The 22,714-nt window shown below is 32.4% G+C and overlaps 3 protein-coding genes across 4 annotated transcripts; all 3 read left to right on the plus strand.

Moving 5' to 3' along the window:
• The first annotated feature begins 1,126 nt into the window (after window positions 1-1,126).
• On the plus strand, window positions 1,127-6,807 carry LOC134710952 (transmembrane protein 179-like). The gene is made up of 5 exons (XM_063571375.1): window positions 1,127-1,245; window positions 2,263-2,450; window positions 3,469-3,606; window positions 4,521-4,614; window positions 6,233-6,807. Exons 1-5 carry the CDS (start codon window positions 1,147-1,149, stop codon window positions 6,362-6,364), a joined length of 651 nt encoding a protein of 216 aa, XP_063427445.1. The 5' UTR covers window positions 1,127-1,146; the 3' UTR covers window positions 6,365-6,807.
• A 76-nt stretch (window positions 6,808-6,883) lies between these two features.
• LOC134712147 (transmembrane protein 179B-like) lies at window positions 6,884-15,968 on the plus strand. Of its 2 annotated transcripts, XR_010106261.1 has the most exons (6): window positions 6,884-7,119; window positions 10,015-10,217; window positions 10,851-10,985; window positions 13,703-13,796; window positions 14,489-14,672; window positions 15,119-15,260. XR_010106261.1 is itself a non-coding variant. In XM_063573341.1 (5 exons), exons 1-5 carry the CDS (start codon window positions 7,021-7,023, stop codon window positions 15,251-15,253), a joined length of 666 nt encoding a protein of 221 aa, XP_063429411.1. In that variant the 5' UTR covers window positions 6,884-7,020; the 3' UTR covers window positions 15,254-15,968. The 2 variants fall into 2 exon arrangements, 1 of the variants encoding a protein (XP_063429411.1); XM_063573341.1 differs by lacking the exon at window positions 14,489-14,672 and having other exon boundaries at window positions 15,119-15,968.
• Window positions 15,969-16,667: 699 nt separating this feature from the next.
• LOC134712148 (transmembrane protein 179-like) lies at window positions 16,668-22,487 on the plus strand. The gene is made up of 5 exons (XM_063573342.1): window positions 16,668-18,424; window positions 19,509-19,711; window positions 20,921-21,055; window positions 21,607-21,700; window positions 22,242-22,487. The coding sequence occupies exons 1-5, from the start codon at window positions 18,326-18,328 to the stop codon at window positions 22,374-22,376; spliced, it is 666 nt and encodes a 221-aa protein (XP_063429412.1). The 5' UTR covers window positions 16,668-18,325; the 3' UTR covers window positions 22,377-22,487.
• Window positions 22,488-22,714: the final 227 nt, after the last annotated feature.

Consider the following 22,714-nt stretch of genomic DNA (forward strand, 5'->3'; position numbering starts at 1 on the left):
TGGCACGTTCCTCATAACTGATGCAATTAAGAAAAACAGTAATACAAAGATTCAGTGGTAGAACAATAAGTTCACAAATTTTTATAAACTTTCTCTTTGCATTCTTACCATTATTGGCTTTACACATAATTGAAATTATGTGTGCATTATGTGTAGAACTTCAAATGAAGAAGTGTGTTTCCTTTGTCTTACTTATATGATTCAAGAAGAAATGGCATTGTTTTGGAGGGAAACCTTAAAAAAAAATCAAATAAAAAATAAAAATAAGATAGCAGATGCAAATAGGGACAGTAGAAAAAATTTGTACAAGTTTTTTTTCCAGTCATTGTCAAGAAGTTATAAATTGACAGCAGAGGTAGACACAAAATTAGAATGTAAACAAAGGATACAATGAGTGATACAAGGACATTTGAGCCCTTTTAATACGACTTTATATTTATTGCAGCAGCCCTGACTAGACCTGGTAGGATTTTACGATCCACTATTGCACCATTAAACAGAGGTCCAAAATATGGAATCTACAAAATAAAAAGAGTTATTGATATTAATTATGAGGCGATTAAACGTTGCATTTGACTTCATTTGTTTTCCATTTATGTAAAATGGTAGTAGCAGAAACATTTCCTGCCCTATTTTAAATTATAATGATGGTAAGAAGGGTCATATTACATTGTAAATAATATCCTATCGCCTAATGTGTCGAAACCTTTGGCACGTTCCTCATAACTGATGCAATTAAGAAAAACAGTAATACAAAGATTCAGTGGTAGAACAATAAGTACACAATTTTTATAAACTTTCTCTTTATAATGCATTCTTATCATTATTGGCTTTACACCTTATTGAAATTATGTGTGCATTATGTGTAGGACTTTAAATGAAGAAGCGTGTTTTCTTTGTCCTACATATAGTGGGGTGCCCATATTCGCCAGGGACACAATTTCGCCGTTTTAAAACCCCGGTTCACAATACATTATACATTTTTTTTAATCAAATGTTGATATTTAACCTCAATGATAAAATATTATAACAAGAATAAGATACAGTTAGTCATTGACAAGTCATAAACATTATATATAGATAGTATATACAAATAACTCGACTTTACCCCGTTTATACAGGGATATAGATGACAAAGGCTTCTCGATGGAACCAATTGATCAACATTTGCTTGCACAAACTGTTCTGTATTTTCTTCTATTTGCCTGTGGTTTCATTATAAGTATACCATTAGGAGTATCGCAGGTAAGTATTTCGAAAAGAAACAATTAGTATCTTGTATTGCTCCTTTTGGAGTGAACGTCATTCCCTCAGTTTCTGTTTGTTACCTTGATTTGTATTTTTCCATTTGATTTACAATAATTGAACGATCATAATTATAGATTACCGTTGATCATCTAAATGAGATTGATTTCCTCGCTTGAGCCGGAACGGCGAAAGTGATAAAAGAAAGTGAATTGAGATGAGCAATGATAATTTTAATCTGTTTATCGCTATTTTACGAAATTTTCCTTGGATCTTGCTGACTGATATTTTCCTTTCTCAGCGGAGTCGAGTGATATGAAAATTATCACTAGAAACTAAGGGAACACGTGCAGTTGTCAAGGAAATTAACAACGTCGTCATAGGTAAAACAGCAACAAACAGATTGTCATTGGTCATCTCAACTCAATTTCTTTTCTCACTTTCGCCGTACCGGCTCAAGCGAGAAAATCAATCTAGATATCCAACGATAATCTATAATAATCGCCATTTTTTCCTATGACGACGTTGTTAATTTTATTGACAACGGGCACATGCTACCTTAGTTTCTTGCGAAAATTATCCATATCATAATATTTTTTGTTATTATTGTGTCACATATCACTCTACTGTACTAAGAAAGGAAAATTTCACTCATTAAAATAAAAGGGAAATTTCGTGAAAAGCGATAAACTACTCTATTGCCTGATAAACGAGTCTCAGAAGTCGAAAACAATTTTTTTCTTTCAATTTTAGCATTACATATAGTGGCAGCTGAGAGTGTAACAAACAATATTTTTTTTTCAGAATTCAAAACAAATTATTTTTTTCTTCAAAAACTGGAAACAAACTTTTTTTTTCCAAAAAAAAAAACCATAGCCCCCCCCCCCAAAAAAAAATTAAATGAAATGGTTGCTGCCTAAACTATCTTTATCGAAAATTTCTCAATTGAATTAACATATTATTTTAGAATTGAAAATTTGAAATGAAATACTCGATTGCATTTATTCCCCTTTTCAGATTCAGTTCGACAATTCATGTTTGTTGTATGCACGTTTTAAGGATGGCATTCTGCAGAAGGTATCTAGTTCAAACAACTGCAATTTCCCTTTGTATATGAGTGTGGTAGGCTGTATACTGTACGGATTGGCCATTGGTAGTTATTATGTGTACTCATTACTTCCATCGAGAAGAAGCCAAACAACAGGGTAAAGTTTAACTATAAATATGAGTAAAATATAGGAGTATTCGACCGAAAATATGTTGAACCGTGTAATTAATGTCCAAAGTAGTTGGCAAAATAAAAACAAAGTATTTGAAAAAATGCCATTGAAACACAACAGACGACTATATATATGATTTATATTTCGATACTACTGCGCACACAATTTGTATTGAGAGACCATGCAGAGGAAAACATCACTCCTCTGGACTTCAGTCCCTTGACTCGGAAAACAAATCTCCTATATGTCCTATATAGCTTTATATTAGGATATACTTTATTATAGGAAATTTGTTTTCAGAGATAAGTGCCTTCGGTCTGCAGAGGCAAACACATATTTGAAAGGATAAAATAGTTATGTGAGTACTCAATCTCGAACCCATATTTGATCGAGTTAAAATATAAATATATGTGTTTATATAATCATAAGTGAAGTAAAAGGTTGATGTTGATAAAAGTTTTCCCTTCCTCGCTTAGACTTGACATTCTGTGTCCAACTTGTTGTGTCATTTAAAAAACAAAATTCAGAGACGTATTATAATTCTGGTACCTTCGATAACTATTTGTCATCAAAATGCAGACCATCCAACAATACGAATAGTTAAACTGTCTGATTTATTCTTCCTAGCTACTTTATTATTGCTAGATAAACTAGATAGTAATAGCAAACTATTTAAAAGACTAGAAATCAGATACAACATCTAAAAATGTTGACAACAATCTCTTGACGTGCGAACAGACAATTTCTCCGAAGTTCAGAAAATAAACATGGTATTTTCTAATGTTTATTTTTTTTTAAATCATTCAATGAAAGTGTTATTTACTGGATTTTTCTGAATTAGCCCTGTTAAAGATTTTCAAATTACAATCAGATGTATTGGGCCTCCACTGATCCTCAGTTTTTTTTAAAATATGATTAACTATAGCATGTATATTTTCTGTAGCCATTTTGTCAGTTTATCAACTGCTGTTTTAGTTACTAATCGCTTTTATTTTCGTTTCAGAGCAAACATGTGGGTTTTGCCATTTGTGTTAACGAATGCCGTAATGGCTATGACGTCATTTATTGCTGCATGCATGATATCAGTTGGATTTAAAAAGTTTTGTAATGGACTGTTGGAAAATCATGCATTTTATACACAGTAAGAATAGTGGTCTATTGTTATTGTCGATTTCTTTTAATGTTTTGCCTTTTTGTTGCATTGTAAAGGAAATCTACTCTGTAATCGCGTGGTAGCTTGTTCGCCTCGAGTGTAGAAGGTCGAAGGTTGAACCTCGGCCGTGCAAAACAAAAATAATAAACGTAAAATTGGTATTTCTTGCTGATTCACTATAGTAAGCGACATTAATGTATAAAAAAAAGACTGGACGGTTTACAGTCGGAATAATGTGTCCTGGTAGATTTACATGTCTTACTACAGACTTTTGTGAACCAGCGCGTTGGAAATCCGTCTCAGCATGCAGGCCTAGTACACTGCAAGGTTCATAATCGTACCGCTCTTACATATTCTTGTCATGTTTACGAATTTAATGTGTCACTGGACATTAACAACCATCAATTCATTGTGAATGATGGTAAATAAAAGCTATCTCATGTATAAAAGAACGAATCTACATATACTTGATAATATTCAAGATATTTGATCATTGATTCCTAATAACTTTTCTCTTCCTTTGTTTTTTTTTATAAACAAAAAATTGAATCGTTATAATAAAAAATATCCCGCGGCTTCTCCACAAACGTACACAAAACAAAATGTTGGCGATACCGAATGATAACCGTTGTCATTTGTAACGTTAAAAATAAGCTAACAGAAACTGAAGAAGACCAGAGGCGGAAACGTCTTAGAATAGACATTAATATATTTAAGGAATAGCAATCTGAAAGCACATCTACACACATTTCCCCTATTGTTCTTATTTACTAGTATTTGCCTTGTACCTAATTTCAAAGAGTACATTTTAAAACATTTGTTTTGTTAGCTAAGTAACGGAATCACTTTTATTTCATTTGAGTAAATACAATAAATAACGTTCAAATGCTATACATTTTTAGTTGTGCCGATGCAGAAGGGAGTGACTGGCATAATGTGCAGACTGGTAAACATTTCCATCCGGGACATTACTATCGTATGATGAATATTTCACAAGTAAGTTAAATATCCCAAAATTCCTCTAAATAACATTGAAGATTATGATACTAAAAAGTAATTGGAATTCTTAGAAAAATCGAAAAAGCGGAGAGCAACTTAAATCAGCAGTTGCATGGCAATTTTGTTGCAAGTCCACCCTGCTGCTTTCGTTTGACTCTTTTGTAGTATAGAAATAAGGAGGTGTGATTTTATTTTCAAGGTGACAACGATCACCCACAAAAGCAGTAGGATGTAATCACAGGTCGATGGCACCAGGAATTATTAATATGATAAGCTATGAACATGTAGGATATACTATTATGTGGAACGATTCCATGACATGATTTAGGCAAATAACATTAAACGAAAAACGAGTTTGTCAGATAACAACGAACAAAGGCCAGTAAAATCACCGAAGTCGTAGTTGATTGAAAGTCATTTAACTAATAGATTACCTTTTCCAGTATAATATGCCGCTCTTTGACGCAGTAAGAGTAAAGACATCATAAATAGGCTTTATGTAATTCAAAAACATTCCATTGACTGTTGTTTACCTTTACGTCTTCATTCTCTTTTGCGCATGTTATTTTCTGTCTTTTATCTTAACCTTTTAAGCATGATCCAGAGGTGGATTAAGAGGTGGACCAGCTCCCCCTTTGTATGAAATAAAGGAAACAGTAGTATACCGCTGTTCAAAACTCATAAATCCATGGACAAAAACAAAATGAAAACGTGCTTTATTACATATGGAATCACCGAAGCATGACTGGAGCAGACCCTTCTTTTGCAGTCAGATCCCCCTTCCCCCCTTCAATGAACATTTCTGGATCTGCCACTGTGATCTTACTTTATTGTAGGTCACCATTTAGTCTACTTTTCGCTTCGATTTATCTTATAAACCCGGAGCGTATTATATTTGGTGATACTGATATTGAAATACTTGAAATACGAAGACTTTTCAACCTCAGGAATGAATTACCCTAGCAGGCAAAACTTTTAGGAATTTTTGACCCTCATTGCTCTTCAATTTCGTACTTTATTTGGCCTTTTTAACATTTTTGATTTGAGCGTCACTGATGAGTCTTTTGTAGACGAAACGCGCATCTGGTACAAATATGAAATCAATCCTTGGATCTATGATGAGTGAATTGATAATTTTAAAGAACTGAAATTATTCAACCGCCATCAAGATGACAGAAAAACATGGACCCAAAAAGTATATAACATTCATTTTACCTACTTATCTAAAAAGATTAAAATTAACGACACATGTAACTAACACCAGCTGAGTAATTATCTGAAATGTGGATGATGGCACGATTTCATTGCTTAATAAGACACGTTTGTTAAAAAAGAACTCATCAGAGATACCAGGATTAAAAGTTACTAGTATTTACGCCAGACGTGCGTTTTGTCTACAAAAGACTCATCAGTGACGCTCAAATAAAAAATTGTTAAAAAGGCAAAATAAAGTTCGAAATTGAAGAGCAATGGGGACCAAAAACTACTTAATGTTTTGCCAATTACAGCTAAGGTAATCTTTTCCTTAGGAAGAAAAGCCTTAGTATATTGTTTTTTTTTTAAAATAAATTTTTAGCATTCAATGATATTTGATATACTTTTTGTCACTTTGTAGATTGCATGTTGGATAGCATTTTTGCTATGGGTAGCGCAATTAGCCCTAGGATTTCTGAGATTTTTCAAAAATAGAAAATTACAACCCCAGGGAACTCAATCAGCACCACCAGCTATATCTTCCATCTCATAATCACCAACAGTGAATTGCCGGTAATGGAATCTACCTCTACTACGATGACGACTTTATGGATATTAATAATTTTATCTGACTGTATATGCATAGTTTATGAATCATTCACGTGCAAGTGAATAATTCGACCTAACATAATCCGTATTCTTGTAAATTTCAATTTAACCCCTAAGCTGGAGATGGGTAACGCATGTATTCAGTTTAAACAGTATTTTATTCAAATGAATTGAATTGGATTGTGCAACAGGCAAAGCCTATGTAAGCCCTCTCCATGAGATGACTATTTAACTATCAAAAGGAATAGAATGTAAACATTGGAAGTGAAACAAGAATGAACCACTTAACTTGACAGAAAATAATTCGTATACAGATGAAAAAGATGATAAACAAACCTTTTAACCTTCAATATTTTTTTTATCCTCCAATAATGGTAAAATCCATTTATTTTATAATTTTATGATTCATTACAAGTTCTTGAATGTAAGTATGCAATACACAATTCAAAGATCATTTCTTTATACATTGATTATTGGTTCGATGATTATAGTATCTTTCATTTGTAATTGTTCACACAAGGGTAAAAAGCTAAAATTAACATGTTGTATTTTTAAATGTAAACCTTATTGTGTGTGTCGTTTAATTAGTTCCTGCTTATAATGGCTGTTGTTGATTTACAGTTGCTCGTACAAACTGTACTTTATTTTTGTATTTTTATATGTGGATTTGCTATATCTATTCCTGTCGGCGTTACCACGGTAGGTATTTGCTTAATATGAAGTTATGTATAATTTCATGTTATAATCAATACTATCATATCCATATCTGTTCATATTTCCCCCTTACAATTTTTTGGTTGTTTATTTATAAATACATACTGAAATGCAATTCAACAAACAGTATTTATTTTGTTCATTATTTAATGTTTAGTGCTTTTGTCTTTATCACTCTATGTTATGTGTACATTTGATCATACTATGATTTCAGTTGGTCGGTCTTGCATTGTCCTCTGATTTAATTCTGTATCCTGTACTCTGTTTAAAAGGGAGCCGAATGATATCAAAGACACATTCAAAAATGAAAATGACAAACACACATACATCAAAACATAAAAAGCAACACACAATACTAAAGACTGATCAACGCGAAATCCGCTACGAACTTATATACATGGAACACTTTTAAATGTTTTTGTAAATATCATTCGGGTCAATACGATGTTGTATTAAAATATAAATAATATATTTTTTGATATGTTCACCACCTAACAATTTATTGGGGTCAACACATCGAAAAGTGTACTTCAATGATTAAGGGACGACATTAAAAGTTCAATGTAGGATAAAAAAAACTTAATTCACATAGTTTTTTCACAGACCCTCACACACCCCTCTTAACTTAATTTGGGAAAAATAAAAAAAATAGGGATATATGTAAAAATCGATTTTAGATATACAAAACTTGCAGAATTTTACCCCCCCCACCCCAAAACTATTTGATTTAAGTTTTTTTTTTATCCTACATCGATCTTTTGATGTCGTCCCTAAAAATCAAACCTTTACATCATGTACTTTCCTAAGCTATATCTAAGTGCTTTGTTGTCATATTGCTCTTGAATTGTTTCGGTTCTTATATACTTCATGTAGCTTTCAAATATTCGGCTTTGATCGTCCCTGATGAAATTAAATAAAGAAAAACGCTTTGAACGCATGTAATTTATAACGTGTTACTTCCATTCTCTCCTTCATTCACCAGCCATGAAGTATCTATACTTGGAAAAATGCTATTCAGAGTTGAATTCTTCATTTTTCGATTTTGGTTTTCATTGTAAAAAATAAATGACAAAAATACCGACCTACGAGGAAAATTCAAAACGGTAAGTCTCTAATCAAATGACTTAATCAATAGCTCAAAGACATCAAATGAATGGAAAACAACTGTCACATTCCTGACTTAATACCGGCATTTATTTATGTAGAATTTATAGCGTTATACTGCATAAACTCGTAATAGATACCAGGATTGAAATTTTGTACGCTAAACTTGCGTATCGTCTATGTTATTGGGCAATCGAAAAATTTTGAATGCAATTTTGTCTGCGGTGGGCATGTGTTACCTTTCCACGTCAGTTTTAATCTAGCGGCGTACTACAGTACATGATATATAAGGCATGAAGATGTTATTGTTACAGATCAGCTAAATTATCTATTGTAAAGGATCCTACAAATTAATGTAATATACAGTCACAGAAAATAATTATATTCATAAGTACGTCTGAGTCAGTGACAACTCTACAACAGATGTATCCATCGGATCGCCTTTATATATAGATAGCTGGACACGGATGGACATCATGTTACTTTAAGATATGTGATTGAGTATTTACCGATCCATCTATCAAATAGATATCGCACCGGCACTATTCAATTTATCTAAAGAGTTTAGTATTTTTTTCGTTTAGATATTTAATTGGAATCTCGGTATAAACAGAACGACTGAACATGCTTTGTTTTTTATGACATAGAACAATACAATCGATTAAGAGAACGTAATTCAAATTCTCGGTAAAAAATACAATTACTTGAATTGTCTATAGTATGATATAAAACATTATTCATGACACTAAGCCGGGAGGGGGTTAGGTGAGGGTTTAGGGGATGAGGGAAGGGGGTAAAATCCACGAGAATCGATGAAATTATACGAGCGACTATTCCATTGATATTCAATTCAAACGAAACAAGTAAACCTCAAAATACTTCAATATAATGTTTCTATTTTCTGCTCCAACAAAGTTATGAGGAGGACGAAATGGTTGACCCATACGATGTGTCTTTGATCAAACTAACTTAGTGTTGTTATCGATTTGGCTAACGCGGCTGTGAATTTTTATTTACTGGTTAAGGTTATTTATCTATCCTTATTTTGTAGTTAGTCACCGGTTTTATCATTTATATCTATTATATAGTGATTTTATATAAAAAAAATACTGTTTGCAAAAGTATGAACTATTCTAAATGATAAGGATGTTCTTATCCCAGACAGACAACCTTTATAGACAACCCTAACCGTATTTGGCACAACTTTTTGGAACTTTTGGTTCTCAATGCTCTTCATCTTTGTCCTTTTTAGGCTTTCAAACTTTTTTCATCAGAGCATCACTGGTTAGTCTTGGGTGGACGAAACGCTTAAATCTTAAACCTGGCACCTTTTGCTAGCTATTATTCGTGTGTTTCTCTGTCCTATATGTTCTCCTATTTATTTGTATTGTAGTCCTATCATGTAACGTTGTCATTTTAATGTTATATTTAAAATTGCCATAAAAGTGAGAGGTTTGGCATGCCACAACACCAGGTTCAATCCACCTTTTTTGTTTGATTAAAATGTCATATACCAAGTCAGGATAAAGTGGCCATACTTGTTATATTATAGTTCGTTTCTGTGAGAGAAGAACAATAGGGTTTATATTTTTGAATACACGGAGCGAAGAAAATTTTTTTGTTATTTTTCCAAATTTCCTATTTGGTGATAGTTTCCACATTCACAGCCGTAATTGTGTCATGATACAAACTAAACCGACCGGATGTCCCCGTGGAATGTAAAGATGACTCCATTTTTAGTTTTGTTGCATTCTCAATGAAAAAATTTCCTTTTAGAATACTTTTGATGGAATGTGCATACTATATGCAGGCTTTGAAAAAGAGGATGGTAGCTCTAAATTTATCATGACGTCTAGCAGCAAGGTGAATTGTAATTTCCCCGTCTACATGAGTGTGTTTGCATGCATATTTTATGGACTGGCACTCGGTATTTATTATGCATATGCAGTTCGAAAATCTACAGCAAAACAAACTATTGGGTATGTACTGACCATGCTGACTGTATAAGTTATTCAGACGTGCCTAAATATTATATAAAAAATTGTCTTAATTTATATGTTAAATTTTACAATTATCAGAGCAAATGTATGGAAATATAGAAATCGTGATGACTTTCTTCAACAATGAGTAAACTCAAACTGTATGCGTAGTCGCATATGAAAGACACAGACATTTAAACAAATTTATCTATTTATCTTTCGTATTGAAGAATTCAAAATAAAAAGAAAATTATTCACATTTCGATTTAAAATATATTTTACTTTTTGAAATATATTTAAAAAAAACAAACTATGAACGATATACGATATCATATTCATTCCTTACATAAAATGATTTCTTCCGTTTAAAGGGTGTCTCATTCAACTAATGTTGTAAACTGAAAAAAACCCAAATGTTTTGTCCTGCGTTCAAGAATGTTTAGCAGTTTAAATAGCAGTAACTTCATATTTTTAATAAATACAATATTATTCTATTGGACTATTTGTATTCATGAATACACGTATGGCTTTTGACTTAAAAATGCATATGTTACTCGTCAGAAGCGGAGAAACTTTGGAATGTGAAAAATCTATTAATAAATTAACATTGACTTTTTCCTTCTTCTTTTGTAGGTCAGAAATGTGGGTAATGCCATCTATGTTGATAAATTCTGCGATATGCGTGATGGTATTGATAAGTGCAAGCATGATAAGTGTTGGTTATAAATTATTCTGTGATAAACTGGAAGAATACTCTACTCTAAAGACGTAGGTGCATGTCTTTTCAATTTATTAATGTACAAATTGAAATTAAAAAGATATTGCTTGATCTAGAAAATAGTACTGTTTAAATGCAGGAACAAATACTGAATTCATTGAGCATAAAGTGTACTTACACTTTTTCTACATGTACATGCTTCTTCCTGTTGTGTATACAGGAGTACTAGAACTTGTTCGAAGTTCATCAAATATATAAGGCTTTTACTTTGGAACGTCAGATTTGCGTTTTGTCACTCAGAATAAGACCAAATTAGACTTGGGTAACCAAAATCTGGGTAGTTAATTTACTTACCCGCTAAGAAAGAAATGAAAAAAAAAACAGATATCTAATTGTTAAGACAGACCTATAGTTGTTAATTTCTGTGTCATGTTAGTCTCTTGTGCACGGTTGTCTCATTGGCAATCATACCACATCTTCTTTTTTATGTTTACTACTAAGCGTGCGATACTTAACGTTAACACACAGCCGTATTTATCCAGTTGTAAAACTCGTCAAAGATACCAGGATTGTTTCTTGGTGTGACGGACTTGCATTTCGTGTACACACGACTGCCCAGTGGCAATCAAATATATATTGATGGAACACATTGATTTGAAGAACATAACAATTAAAAAACAAGTTGTGCTTGTATTATTGTTTATCTGATTAGTTTAGCCTTTTTCAACTGATTTTTAGAGTTCGTTCTTATGTTGTACTATTATACAACTGTCCCAGGTTAGGGAAGGAATGGGATCCCGCTAACATTTAACACCCCGTCACATTATGTATGTATGTGCCTGTCCCAAATCAGGAGCCTGTAATTCAGTGGTTGTCGTTTGTTTATGTGTTACATATTTGTTTTTCGTTTATTTATTTTTTACACAAATAAGGCCGTGAGTTTTTTCGTTTCAATTGTTTTAAATTGTCATTTCGGGGCCTTTTATAGCTGACTATGCGATATGGGCTTTGCTCATTGTTGAAGGTCGTACGGTTACCTATAATTGTTAATGTCTGTGTCATTTTGGTCTCTTGTGGAGAGTTGCCTCATTGGCAATCATACCACATCTTCTTTTTATATGTGCTAATAATAATATGTGCTATCAATAATGTGTTCATTTTTATATATTTACACCACTGGGTCGATGCCACTGCTGGTGGACGTTTCGTCTCCGAGGGTATCACCAGCCCAGTAGTCAACACTTCGGTGTTGACATGAAAATCAATAATGTGGTCATTTTTATGAATTTTCTGTTTACAAAAGTTTGAATTTTTCGAAAAACTAAGGATGTTCTTATCCCAGGCATAGATTACCTTAGCCGTATTTGGCACAACTTTTTGGAATTTTTGATCCATAATGCTCTTCAACTTTGTACTTGTTTGGCTTTATAAATATTTTGATATGAGCGTCACTGATGAGTCTTATGTAGACGAAACGCGCGTCTTGCGTACTAAATTATAATCCTGGTACCTTTCATAACTAGATACAGCTAAAGCAGTCAAGTTTTGAAGGTAAACAATCCTTATCGTTTCAAATAATTCAGCAATTCACCAACAGAATTAATGATTTTATTTCAACAGATAAGTTATGATGTGTTAATTAATTCATCATAGATACTAAGATTATTTTTTTTTATTTACGCCAGAAGCCAAAAGACCCATCAGTGACGCTCGAAAAAAATGTTTAAAAATCCAAATGAAGTTCGAAGTTGAAGAGCATTCCTAAAAGTTTTGCCGAATACAGCTAGGGTAATCTATTCCTGAGGTAGAAAACCTTAGTAATAAAAATTCAAAGTTTTGTTAACAGTTAAGTTATTATTATGACTATATCAATGATAACTCAAATCATCACAGAACCCTCTGCATTAAAATCCCACCAGTAGTGGCATAGTTTCAAAGTAAACATACTTATAATTTTATTAATGAGAGGCGCTATGTGTCTACATTCGACTTATCAAACGCTCTCGAAACAAAATAATATGAAAGCAAAATCAAATAAGAAGTTGAACTTTCCGGGCAGGCTTTTTTCTTCATTTTACAACTTTATTAACCTTAAAACTTGATATCTGAAAGATTGTGCAATTTAATTTTTTGATACTCGTGCACTAATACATGTGATCTATTGATTAAGAGACCTAGTTATTGACCAGCAATGTTCATATCAGAGATGAAGATGATACTTTTCAATTATTTAACAGAAAAAGAGCGATCAACAAAAGCTAAAATCAAATTTTGTTTGCCAATAAAGCCAGACACAGCTTTCAAAAATAGTTAATATCAAAGCAGTTTCACAGTTGTATATCATCGGGAATAAAGCTGAGGTTTGTCTTCGAGCTTTAGAAACAGGACAAAAAGGAAGGCTAGCAAATACACATTAATTTTCTATTTACGACAATTTACAAATATTGCTGTAAGGTTTAATTGTTGTAAATCCCAATAGTTGTATCTGATTAAAAAAAATTCTCGGCAATTTTAAACACCGACCGTGAAAAAGGACTCCAAAATGAATCGTCACAAACAAAAACAAAAAATCATATCTCCATTTGTCAAAATTGGAAGCAGAGTTAAGAAGAAAATTCCACACATCTGTATGCCTGTTATTTGTACAATAGTTGGCTGATCACATGAAGTATTTTCATATACTTAGTATACTATGTTGATCAAGAGGAACCTGAAAGTTGGTCGATTATGAATACTGATACTTTTACTATTGATTTTATATTTGAAGATGTGGTGATGGAAAAAACTATAAGTGGACAAACAGGACAACTTCAACAAAATTTACACCTGGAGACTATGCTAGAATGATGACTGTCGCACAGGTAAGAACATAACTGCCAGGGGAAATTTGTAGTTGCTGTCATTTAATATCTAAATAAAGAAATATAGGCATTGTATGTTTTCTGCCAATACAAAGACTATCCATCAGAGTCCAAATGATGTGGATATAATTATTAGGTCATCAAACGACTTTCAGCAATGAGAAGAACCCCACACTGTATAGTATTTAAGATCCCAACATGGCATAATGTAGAAAAATGAAAAAAGAAAAACGACAGCTTGATTGATACTTACAAAACAATAAAAGAATTACACATATGAGAGACAACAACAAATTAAAGGATCCTTACATGGGACAGCTTCATACAGAATGTGGCGAAATTAAACATGTTTGTTTAGATGACCATTGGTTTTCCTGTTTGAATGGTTTTACATTACTAATTTGCTGTTCGGTGTGAGCCAAGGCTCCGTGTTGAAGGCCTTACCTTGACCTATAATGGTTTACTTTTATAAATTGTTATTTGGATAGAGAGTTGTCTCATTGGCAATCAAACCACATCTTCCTATATATATTGTGAGTGCTCAATCCCGCTTCTTAGACTGGGACACTGATATAAAATAACAACATAAGAATTAACGTTTAAAGATCCATTAGTGTAAATACAATGATATACTCATTTGGTTTAAACAAATATGACGATATTGCTTCTTTAATAAGAATCACGTTTATCAGGTATACAACAGTAGTTAACCGATGTTCAAGTTTCATAAATCGATTGAGAAAGTACAAATCAAGGTTTGAAAAAGAAGAATGACATGAACTTAAAAAGAGCGAAACCTGGGTGCCTCGGCATGTACTCCGACAGTGTGGGCGTTTAAATAACAACAATAACGAACTCCGAGTAAAACTCTAAACGGTAAGTTCTTAGGCAAATGGCAAAATCAAATGGTTAAACACATCATACGAATGTACAACAGCTGTCAAATCCTGACTTAGTACAAGCATTCTCTGGTGTAAAAAATAACGTAACGTAGTAATTCAGTAGACGCCATAAGCTGGGACAGAGAGTATGTTGCTGCTGAGAAATGACAATTGGAATGTCATATGATCTCGTTTGTCATAAATGCTAATCTGAACGCGTCCGTATCTGTACATAACAAACGAAATAACTTTTATGTAATTATGGGCATTTACAACAACATTGAAACTTCGTATTCGGTATTACCGCATGTTATATTTAAAGTTTACACAATTTGTAGGAAAACTTTTCCTCCGAAACGTTTTTGTTAATTTCTACCTTCATCATCATGTCGCATTGATTTTTCCGTTTAAAAAAGTTATCAGCTCATTGTTATATTTCAGATTGCTTGTTGGACTGCTTGTTTACTCTTTCTATTGCAAGTTGCTCTTGGAATATTGCGTTTCCATAGAAACAGACGACTTCGTCAATCGTCAACAGATAGGGAAAGGATTGGGAATGTGGAACCAACTGCTTAAATGTTAGAAGACATTTCATAACAGAATGAACGTACGAATTCGTTGCATGTCCATATATTTCACTATTATCATGATTATTGTATATGTACGATAAACCTTTTTTGGAATTAAGCTATGTTTTGCAAATTTTTGGCTTTGCATATGGCTACTAACTAGTTTTCAGATGAAATATTTTCCTAATTTTGTCTAACAAAAACTTCATCAATAATAATGCTGAACGCCAGACGCTGTTTAAAAACAACCAATCAGGTACACTCGAATAAAAATGTTTACAATGACAAATGAAATGTGAAGTTGAAGAGCATTGAGTAAAATAATTTTTTGGTTTTTTTTCCAAATTTGTCAGGGGTAAACTATTCCTGGAATAGAAAACCTATTGCATTTTGAACAATTGAAATTTTTATCAATATAACTACATAAACTATAATTTATGTCACCCTAGAAATGTTGTTATCTTGGAATGTGATACATTTAAGAGTAGATATCCACCAGCAAGGGGTATCGACCCTGTGGATGTAAACACAATCATTAAAGATGCCAGGCTTAATAATTTTTACGCCAGAAAACACAAAAGACCATTCTAATATGACGTGCTTCTTTCGCTTTGTGTATAAAACAATACTCTAAATGAAATACAATATATTTGGACATGCGTATATTGACTACTGCAGGATAATGAATTTTATAACATTTTATTAAATATACTTCATTCTCAGACTTCATTAACTTAAAACATTTCCAAACTCTTAAATGATGCACATGTTGTTACTAATTCATTCATTCATTCTGGCCTTTGTTAGTCTTGTATTATTTAAATTTTGGTTTCTTGTGTACAATTTGGAAATTAGTATGGCGTTCATTATCACTGAACTAGTATATATTTGTTTAGGGGCCAGCTGAAGGACGCCTCCGGGTGCGGGAATTTCTCGCTACATTGAAGACCTGTTGGTGACCTTCTGCTGTTGTGTTTTTTTTTTTTTTTTTTTTATTTTGGTCGGGTTGTTGTCTCTTTGACACATTCCCCATTTCCATTCTCAATTTTATTATGACTGTAATGTGTTGCAATTCGAAATTGACATATTTGACCTAGATGCGACAACAGATCGTGCTGGCTCTTCAAAACTCCTCCCTCTGAAAAATCACATTGCTAGTTGTTTACTTGTTTACAGGCAAAAAAGGGGAGGTTCATGGAATAGCATACTTAAAGGCTCTACACTTATACACATCGGAAATAGACATTACCTTCAATGTCCTAATCAGAATCGAAATACTTGATGCAAGTTATACTTTATTGTAGTTCTAACATGGGTGGGCATTAGTTTCTTGTTATTTTAGCCCTCACTATCGCTCGGGCAAAAATAATCACGAATATATTGACTACCCATGTTAAAACTACAATAAAGTATAGCTTGCATCAATTATTTCTTAAAATAACGTACGAACCTAAAACATAGATAATTGATGGAAAGCTAACATACTTAGCCTGTTTAATCTATCCCGTGGTAGAAATGCCATGCCGGTGTTTCGAACTGTTCAAAGTTTCGAAAAATTTTGATAATTATAAAATTAACAAGAGCAATGATAGAAGTCAAGTTAACTGTTCACAAATAATTTGCGCAAAGCGTTGGTGTATAATTTTAGGAAGGTGAAAGCTGTGAAAAGAATATTAAAACTCACTAGTCGAACATAAACTGAAAATCCAATAACATAAACGAAAAACAACGAAAAGACAAACAACAGTACACAAAATAAAATACAAAAATACCGATCTCCTAGGAAAATTCACAACGGAAAGTCTCTATTCAGATAGCTAAATCAAAAGCTGAAATACATCAAACGAATCGATACCAATTGTCCTGACTTGGTACAGGCATTTTATGATGTAATGTGGTGGATTTAACCTGGTTTTACAGCTAGCTAGACCTCTTACTAGTATGATAGTCGCTTAGAATTCCATTACATTGACAACAAGGTGTGAACAAAACAAACAGAAATAATCATTAAATATGTCACAAATAAGGTACATATCAGTCATCATTGTGTTATTAACTTAATCACTATAAAAACGAAGAAAGACATAAAGGCAAATAGACAAAGCACATAGAAATAATTACTTTTATTACAAACTTTTGACACAGGAAGGGTGTGTATGCAAATTGTTTATTTCTTTCACACAACACAAATCACTCATTTCATGTATAGATATTTATAAAATGAGTGACGGATTTGTGTTGTATGACAGAAATGAAAATATTTCGTATATTTTGCGAGGATTTTTTGAAATATTGTATCATACTTTTTTTTGTCGAACCCCAATAAAATGGAATAATCTATTTGAAATATGATTAAACATGACACTAATTTTCTCCCCTATCTAAGAGGGTACATAAATTGCACAATTTTGACACTTTTTTAAACAACGTATATTCAGATCCAATTAAAGTTTCCATATTGTATTCATTATGTAGATGTATCCTTATTTTCTATATAGTTCCACAAATTTAATTTTTAAAATCATATCGAATCAGATAAAAATGTTGAGTGCATATTGTCAAATCATAAAAATGCAAATTGTTACGTCTAAAAAAAATTGTAAGATATCATCTGCTATATTTCTTAATATATTCTACTTGGGTACTTGCTGAAATTTGGGTATTGTGATGTCATCTTTTTTTTCGATTTGTTCAGAAAGCAAAGTGAAATTTTGTCCTGGTTAGACGCGTCCAGTTGACGATGACGTAATAAGTAAAAGACTGCTCTTTCTCTGAATACTTCCGTATGGAATTTCAAAAAAAGACGACATTATAGCATTAAACAACGTTGGTCATTAGTTGCAGTGTTACTAAAGGATAATTTTGCATGTATTTACAAAGCGAAAAAAAAAGCAGCATATTTTGATATGATCATTTATAAAGTTATGAATTCTAAATTTTCAAACAGTTTTAATCAAGTCCAGCTGAAAAGCAAAGGCCGTTTTATCAGCAATACTTATCGAAAAAAAAGCCGTACGCAACTTTCAAGTTTTTATTTTCTACGCAACGTCATGTGTGGTTTTCCAAGATCCGGTATATAATGGCCGTTGTTGATTTACAGTTGCTTGTACAAACTATACTTTATTTTTGTATATTTCTATCAGGATTTGCAATATCTATTCCAGTTGGAGTGAATACAGTAGGTAAATTTTCCACACATGTTCTATACATAATTGTGAATTATGAATGATGAAATCCTATATGTTTAAATTTGTTATATATTTTAAAAGTTGTGTTAACAGTAGGCAAGTCTGGCATTTTCCCTCCAAACTTTGTTGATTCTGACAGTATAAAATCTTCACTTTAGTCGGTATCTTGTATATTATAGCAGAAATTGGAATAGAAACGACATGTAAATAAAAAGCGATACAAGGCATGTAATTGATATCGCAATTAATAAAAAAAGGAGAAAAAAATATATCAATTTGTTTAAAATTCTTTTAATTTAATCATTATTAATATAAATGTAAAAACTTTCTTATATATTCTCTAACTTTCCGAATATTTTTAGACTACTTCCTAGTACGTGCATTTTTTTTTTAACAATTTACAATTCACCTGTGTATTAAATTAAGATATACATTGTTTTGATAAATTGCTTAGTTAGTAGACGAGGCTTGTAAAACCGCAGATGTCAAACCCTGATCATTTGAGGCAAGTAAAGTCTGTATGAACATTACAATCAAGCTTGATATAGCTATCAATTTGGATTATGACTAAATATTTGATAAAACACAGGTTTCTGACAAATTATGAACATGGTCAAAGAGCTGAAAATGTTGTAATTGGACGTATTCCTATTATGGACCAATATCAAATATAAATGCATGATTGGAATCAACATATAAAAAAAACTACAATAATTTATATTTTGAACAATTTTTTTTGAATCCTGTCGACCTCAATGGCGAAAGATTTGATTATGGGACACCAATACACGATAAGAATCAGCAAAGCATCTATGTGTTAAAACCGTTAATGAACAATCAACGAGATAAAACAGTTTAATCTGCAGGTTTGGGGAGGGGGGCCTTAACAGAACTCCTACGTCGTTCGATTCGAGTAGGGTCAGTCAACCGAGCCTTGTAATTTAAATGAAATATACCAGTTTGCTTCTTCAATAACTAAAATCGATTGCATATGTCGTTATTAGTCTTTTTAAAAGAAAAGACTGCGCGATTCATTTCTTTTAGTTTTGTTCTTTTTTCGTTTTTTCCTTACAGATAAAGTTTGATGGAATGTGCATTCTCTATGCAGACTTTACAAAAGGAGATGGCATCTCTAAGTTTAGGATGCAGTCAAGCAGGAGAGCAAATTGTAATTTCCCCGTCTACATGAGTGTGTTTGCATGTATATTTTATGGACTAGGACTAGGATGTTATAACGCATATGCAGTTTGGAAATCAAGAGCAAACCAAAGTTTCGGGTATGAAGTGACCACTTTTTTTAATCAGGCGTCTGGATTTATTTTATGCAGTTACGCTAAATCCTATCTTTTTCACTATATTGACGTCAGTCATACCTCCACATACTTTCAACAAGTTCCAATTTAACCATACACTAATGTCACTTAATCAGGAGGTATTGTGTGTGTCTCTTATCCTCATCCTCCTCCTCCTCCTCCTCCCCTTCTCTAACAAAAGATATTTTCTTTATGAAATTCTTTTATTCTAGAAAAAATCTGTCTACTTTTCTATCGTTGTCGTAGAAACATTTTAGCGCCGGTACAGTGATTACTGCTTTACCCATATTTTGACAATTTTACCTCTTATGTCAGTTTTGTTCACGCATCGTTGTAAATATAATGGAATTGGCGACTGTCATACAAGTTAGAGGTTTAGCGATATAAAACCAGGTTCAATCCACAATTTTCTACATTTGAAAAAACCTGTACCAAGTCAGGAATATGACAACTGCTGTCCATTCGTTTGATGTGTTTTATCATTTGATTTTACCATTAGATTAGGGACTTTTTGTTGAAAATTTTCATCGGAGTTCACTTTTTCTGCAAGAAAAAAGGCATCAAACAACAAAAGACGTCCACTGGTAAGCATATGGTCGGGTCGTCAATAGTAGACAGATGTATACAAACTGTAATTCGTCGATATCTACATCGACCATCATATAAAACGAGTTCTAAATAAATGTAACAGAAAATGAAAGAACCACGTGCAACAAATCCATTGATTGGTTAAAATTATTAATTTTATGACAAGAAAACCATTGACGATGATCTATGTTTGGACGGGCAAATGAATACTATTCATATCTGCCAACTGTCACTATTTGCGGGTGATTTCCCCTATGGAGGCTCCTAAATTGAAATTTGAAAGAGCAATTTTGTCCACAATTTAAACAAAACAATTAATTTTACAATGACTTTAGACTTATAAAAGTATGAACAAGCCAAAAAAAACCAACAACGTTAAAATGTAGTTGTAGGCCCCTTGAAGGTTTTTCAGGAATAAGCTAGCCATCTTGCACGCAAAACCCCCATGGGCATTTTGAAAAGTTGGCAGGTATGACTATTACAACACAACAGAGTTACGATTTTTATTTTTATCTTAATTTCCAAATAACAAATTTATAAAAGAAAGTCGTAATACATTGTTTGTGTTTGGATTTTTTTCCTCAGGTCAGCAATGTGGATAATGCCATTTATATTGATAAATTCTACTCTATTCGTGATGTTATTGATCAACGGCTGCATGGTTAGTGTTGGTTATAAAGTATTTTGTGATCAATTAAAAGAATACTCGGATATTTTCAGGTAAGTGTATATCTTCTCATTTCATTCACGTAAAATTGCATGAAACTAACGTTCTTTGAATCAATGAATACAACACCGGAATAAATACAATTGTCAAACATGCGAAAAATACTTAATTTGAAGACTCTGCTTAAACTTCAGTTCATATAAATATATTTTAAAGGCCCAAATTAATCGAATGACTGACAACTAAGAAGACAGTCATATAAACAAGAGGCGGGCTTATACTATTAAAATTGTTTTTTCAGGTCATCGTTGCTTCTTTTTCAGTATTTTCAGTTTTAGTAAACTTGCTATTGATTTGAGCATATGTTGCTATCATTTTTAAAATTGTTGCCATTATCACTAATATGATGATATGAAGATATTATATTTTGAAAACTAATAAATTTGTCAGTACAACCAATATTTCCTAAATTTCCGGACAAATTCTCATAAAAACAAATTTCATTACTTTTTTAATTAAAAAGAACGTTAAAGTGTACTGATTTATTATATCGATACTACTATAAGTTCTAAAAATGTTTTATTTTTATTTTGTATATTTGAAGATGTGGTGATGGAAAAAACATAAAATGGATAAATACGGTTACTTCAAACACATTTACTACAGGAGACTATGCTAGTCTACTGACTGTTGCACAGGTAAGTACAGAGACGTGTGATGTGAATTTTATAGGCAAAGCTTGGTCCGATCTTTCTATTGAAAGTATTATACGTATGTAGTCTGTTCAAATTATTTGATTAGCCATTCTTTTTAATTTGTATCCTGCCACTTTATCTTGATATTCTTTTTTATTCTACCATGTCATTTCAGTGTTTCTTTCACTCCGTTGCTTTCCTCTTGTAGTTGATGTTTCTTAACTTTCTTACGTCAACGTTATGTAAATATACCTTAGACTATGTAAAACCGGGCTGATTTCAAGTTGCAGGTCGCATTGATTTATCCTTTCTATCATTTCAAAATGCAAGCAGTGTTATAGGTATGTAGTTGATCTGAATAATCATCAATTTATTGTAGTCCTTCAAAATGCATTGTTGAACTGTTTCTTTACCCTCCTGTTGCAACCCTACTGTTGCAAGTTGCACTGACCATATTAAGCTCACTCATTTCAGAATGGCTTAGCAGAAACAATAAGTAACTATTATATCTGATTATGTTACCATCTTATTGTTTTTTTTTCAGATTGCCTCTTGGATTGCTTGTTTACTCTTCTTGTTGCAAGTTTCTCTAGGAACATTGCGTTTCTATAGAAACAGACGACTTCGTCAATCGTCATCTGATAGAGAAAGGATTGGAAATGTGGAACCAACTGCTTAATTGTTTCGAATTAATAAGAATAATTTGCGATATTACATACTGGTATCGATATTACTTCTTAACTGTACAAATAAATTGATGGCTTGGTTGTATATCTTCAAGTGAATAATTTTTCTCAGTTGATTCTCAGTTGTACCATCGTTAAGATTGATAGAATTATGTAGGGTTTTCTTTGTTGTTTATATCAAGTATAGGCACATTTTTCGATCGTAAAAACTTCTTTACTGTCATATGTGCATGTTCAAATTTCCATATGACTAGTCCATATACAAAGCCAATATTTGATACATCATAAAAAGAAAAGCTCTCTTTTTAAACCTCCCACAGAACTAACTACC

This window comes from Mytilus trossulus, chromosome 3 (genome assembly GCF_036588685.1).
Source record: "Mytilus trossulus isolate FHL-02 chromosome 3, PNRI_Mtr1.1.1.hap1, whole genome shotgun sequence".
Classification (NCBI taxonomy): Eukaryota; Metazoa; Mollusca; class Bivalvia; order Mytilida; family Mytilidae; genus Mytilus; species Mytilus trossulus.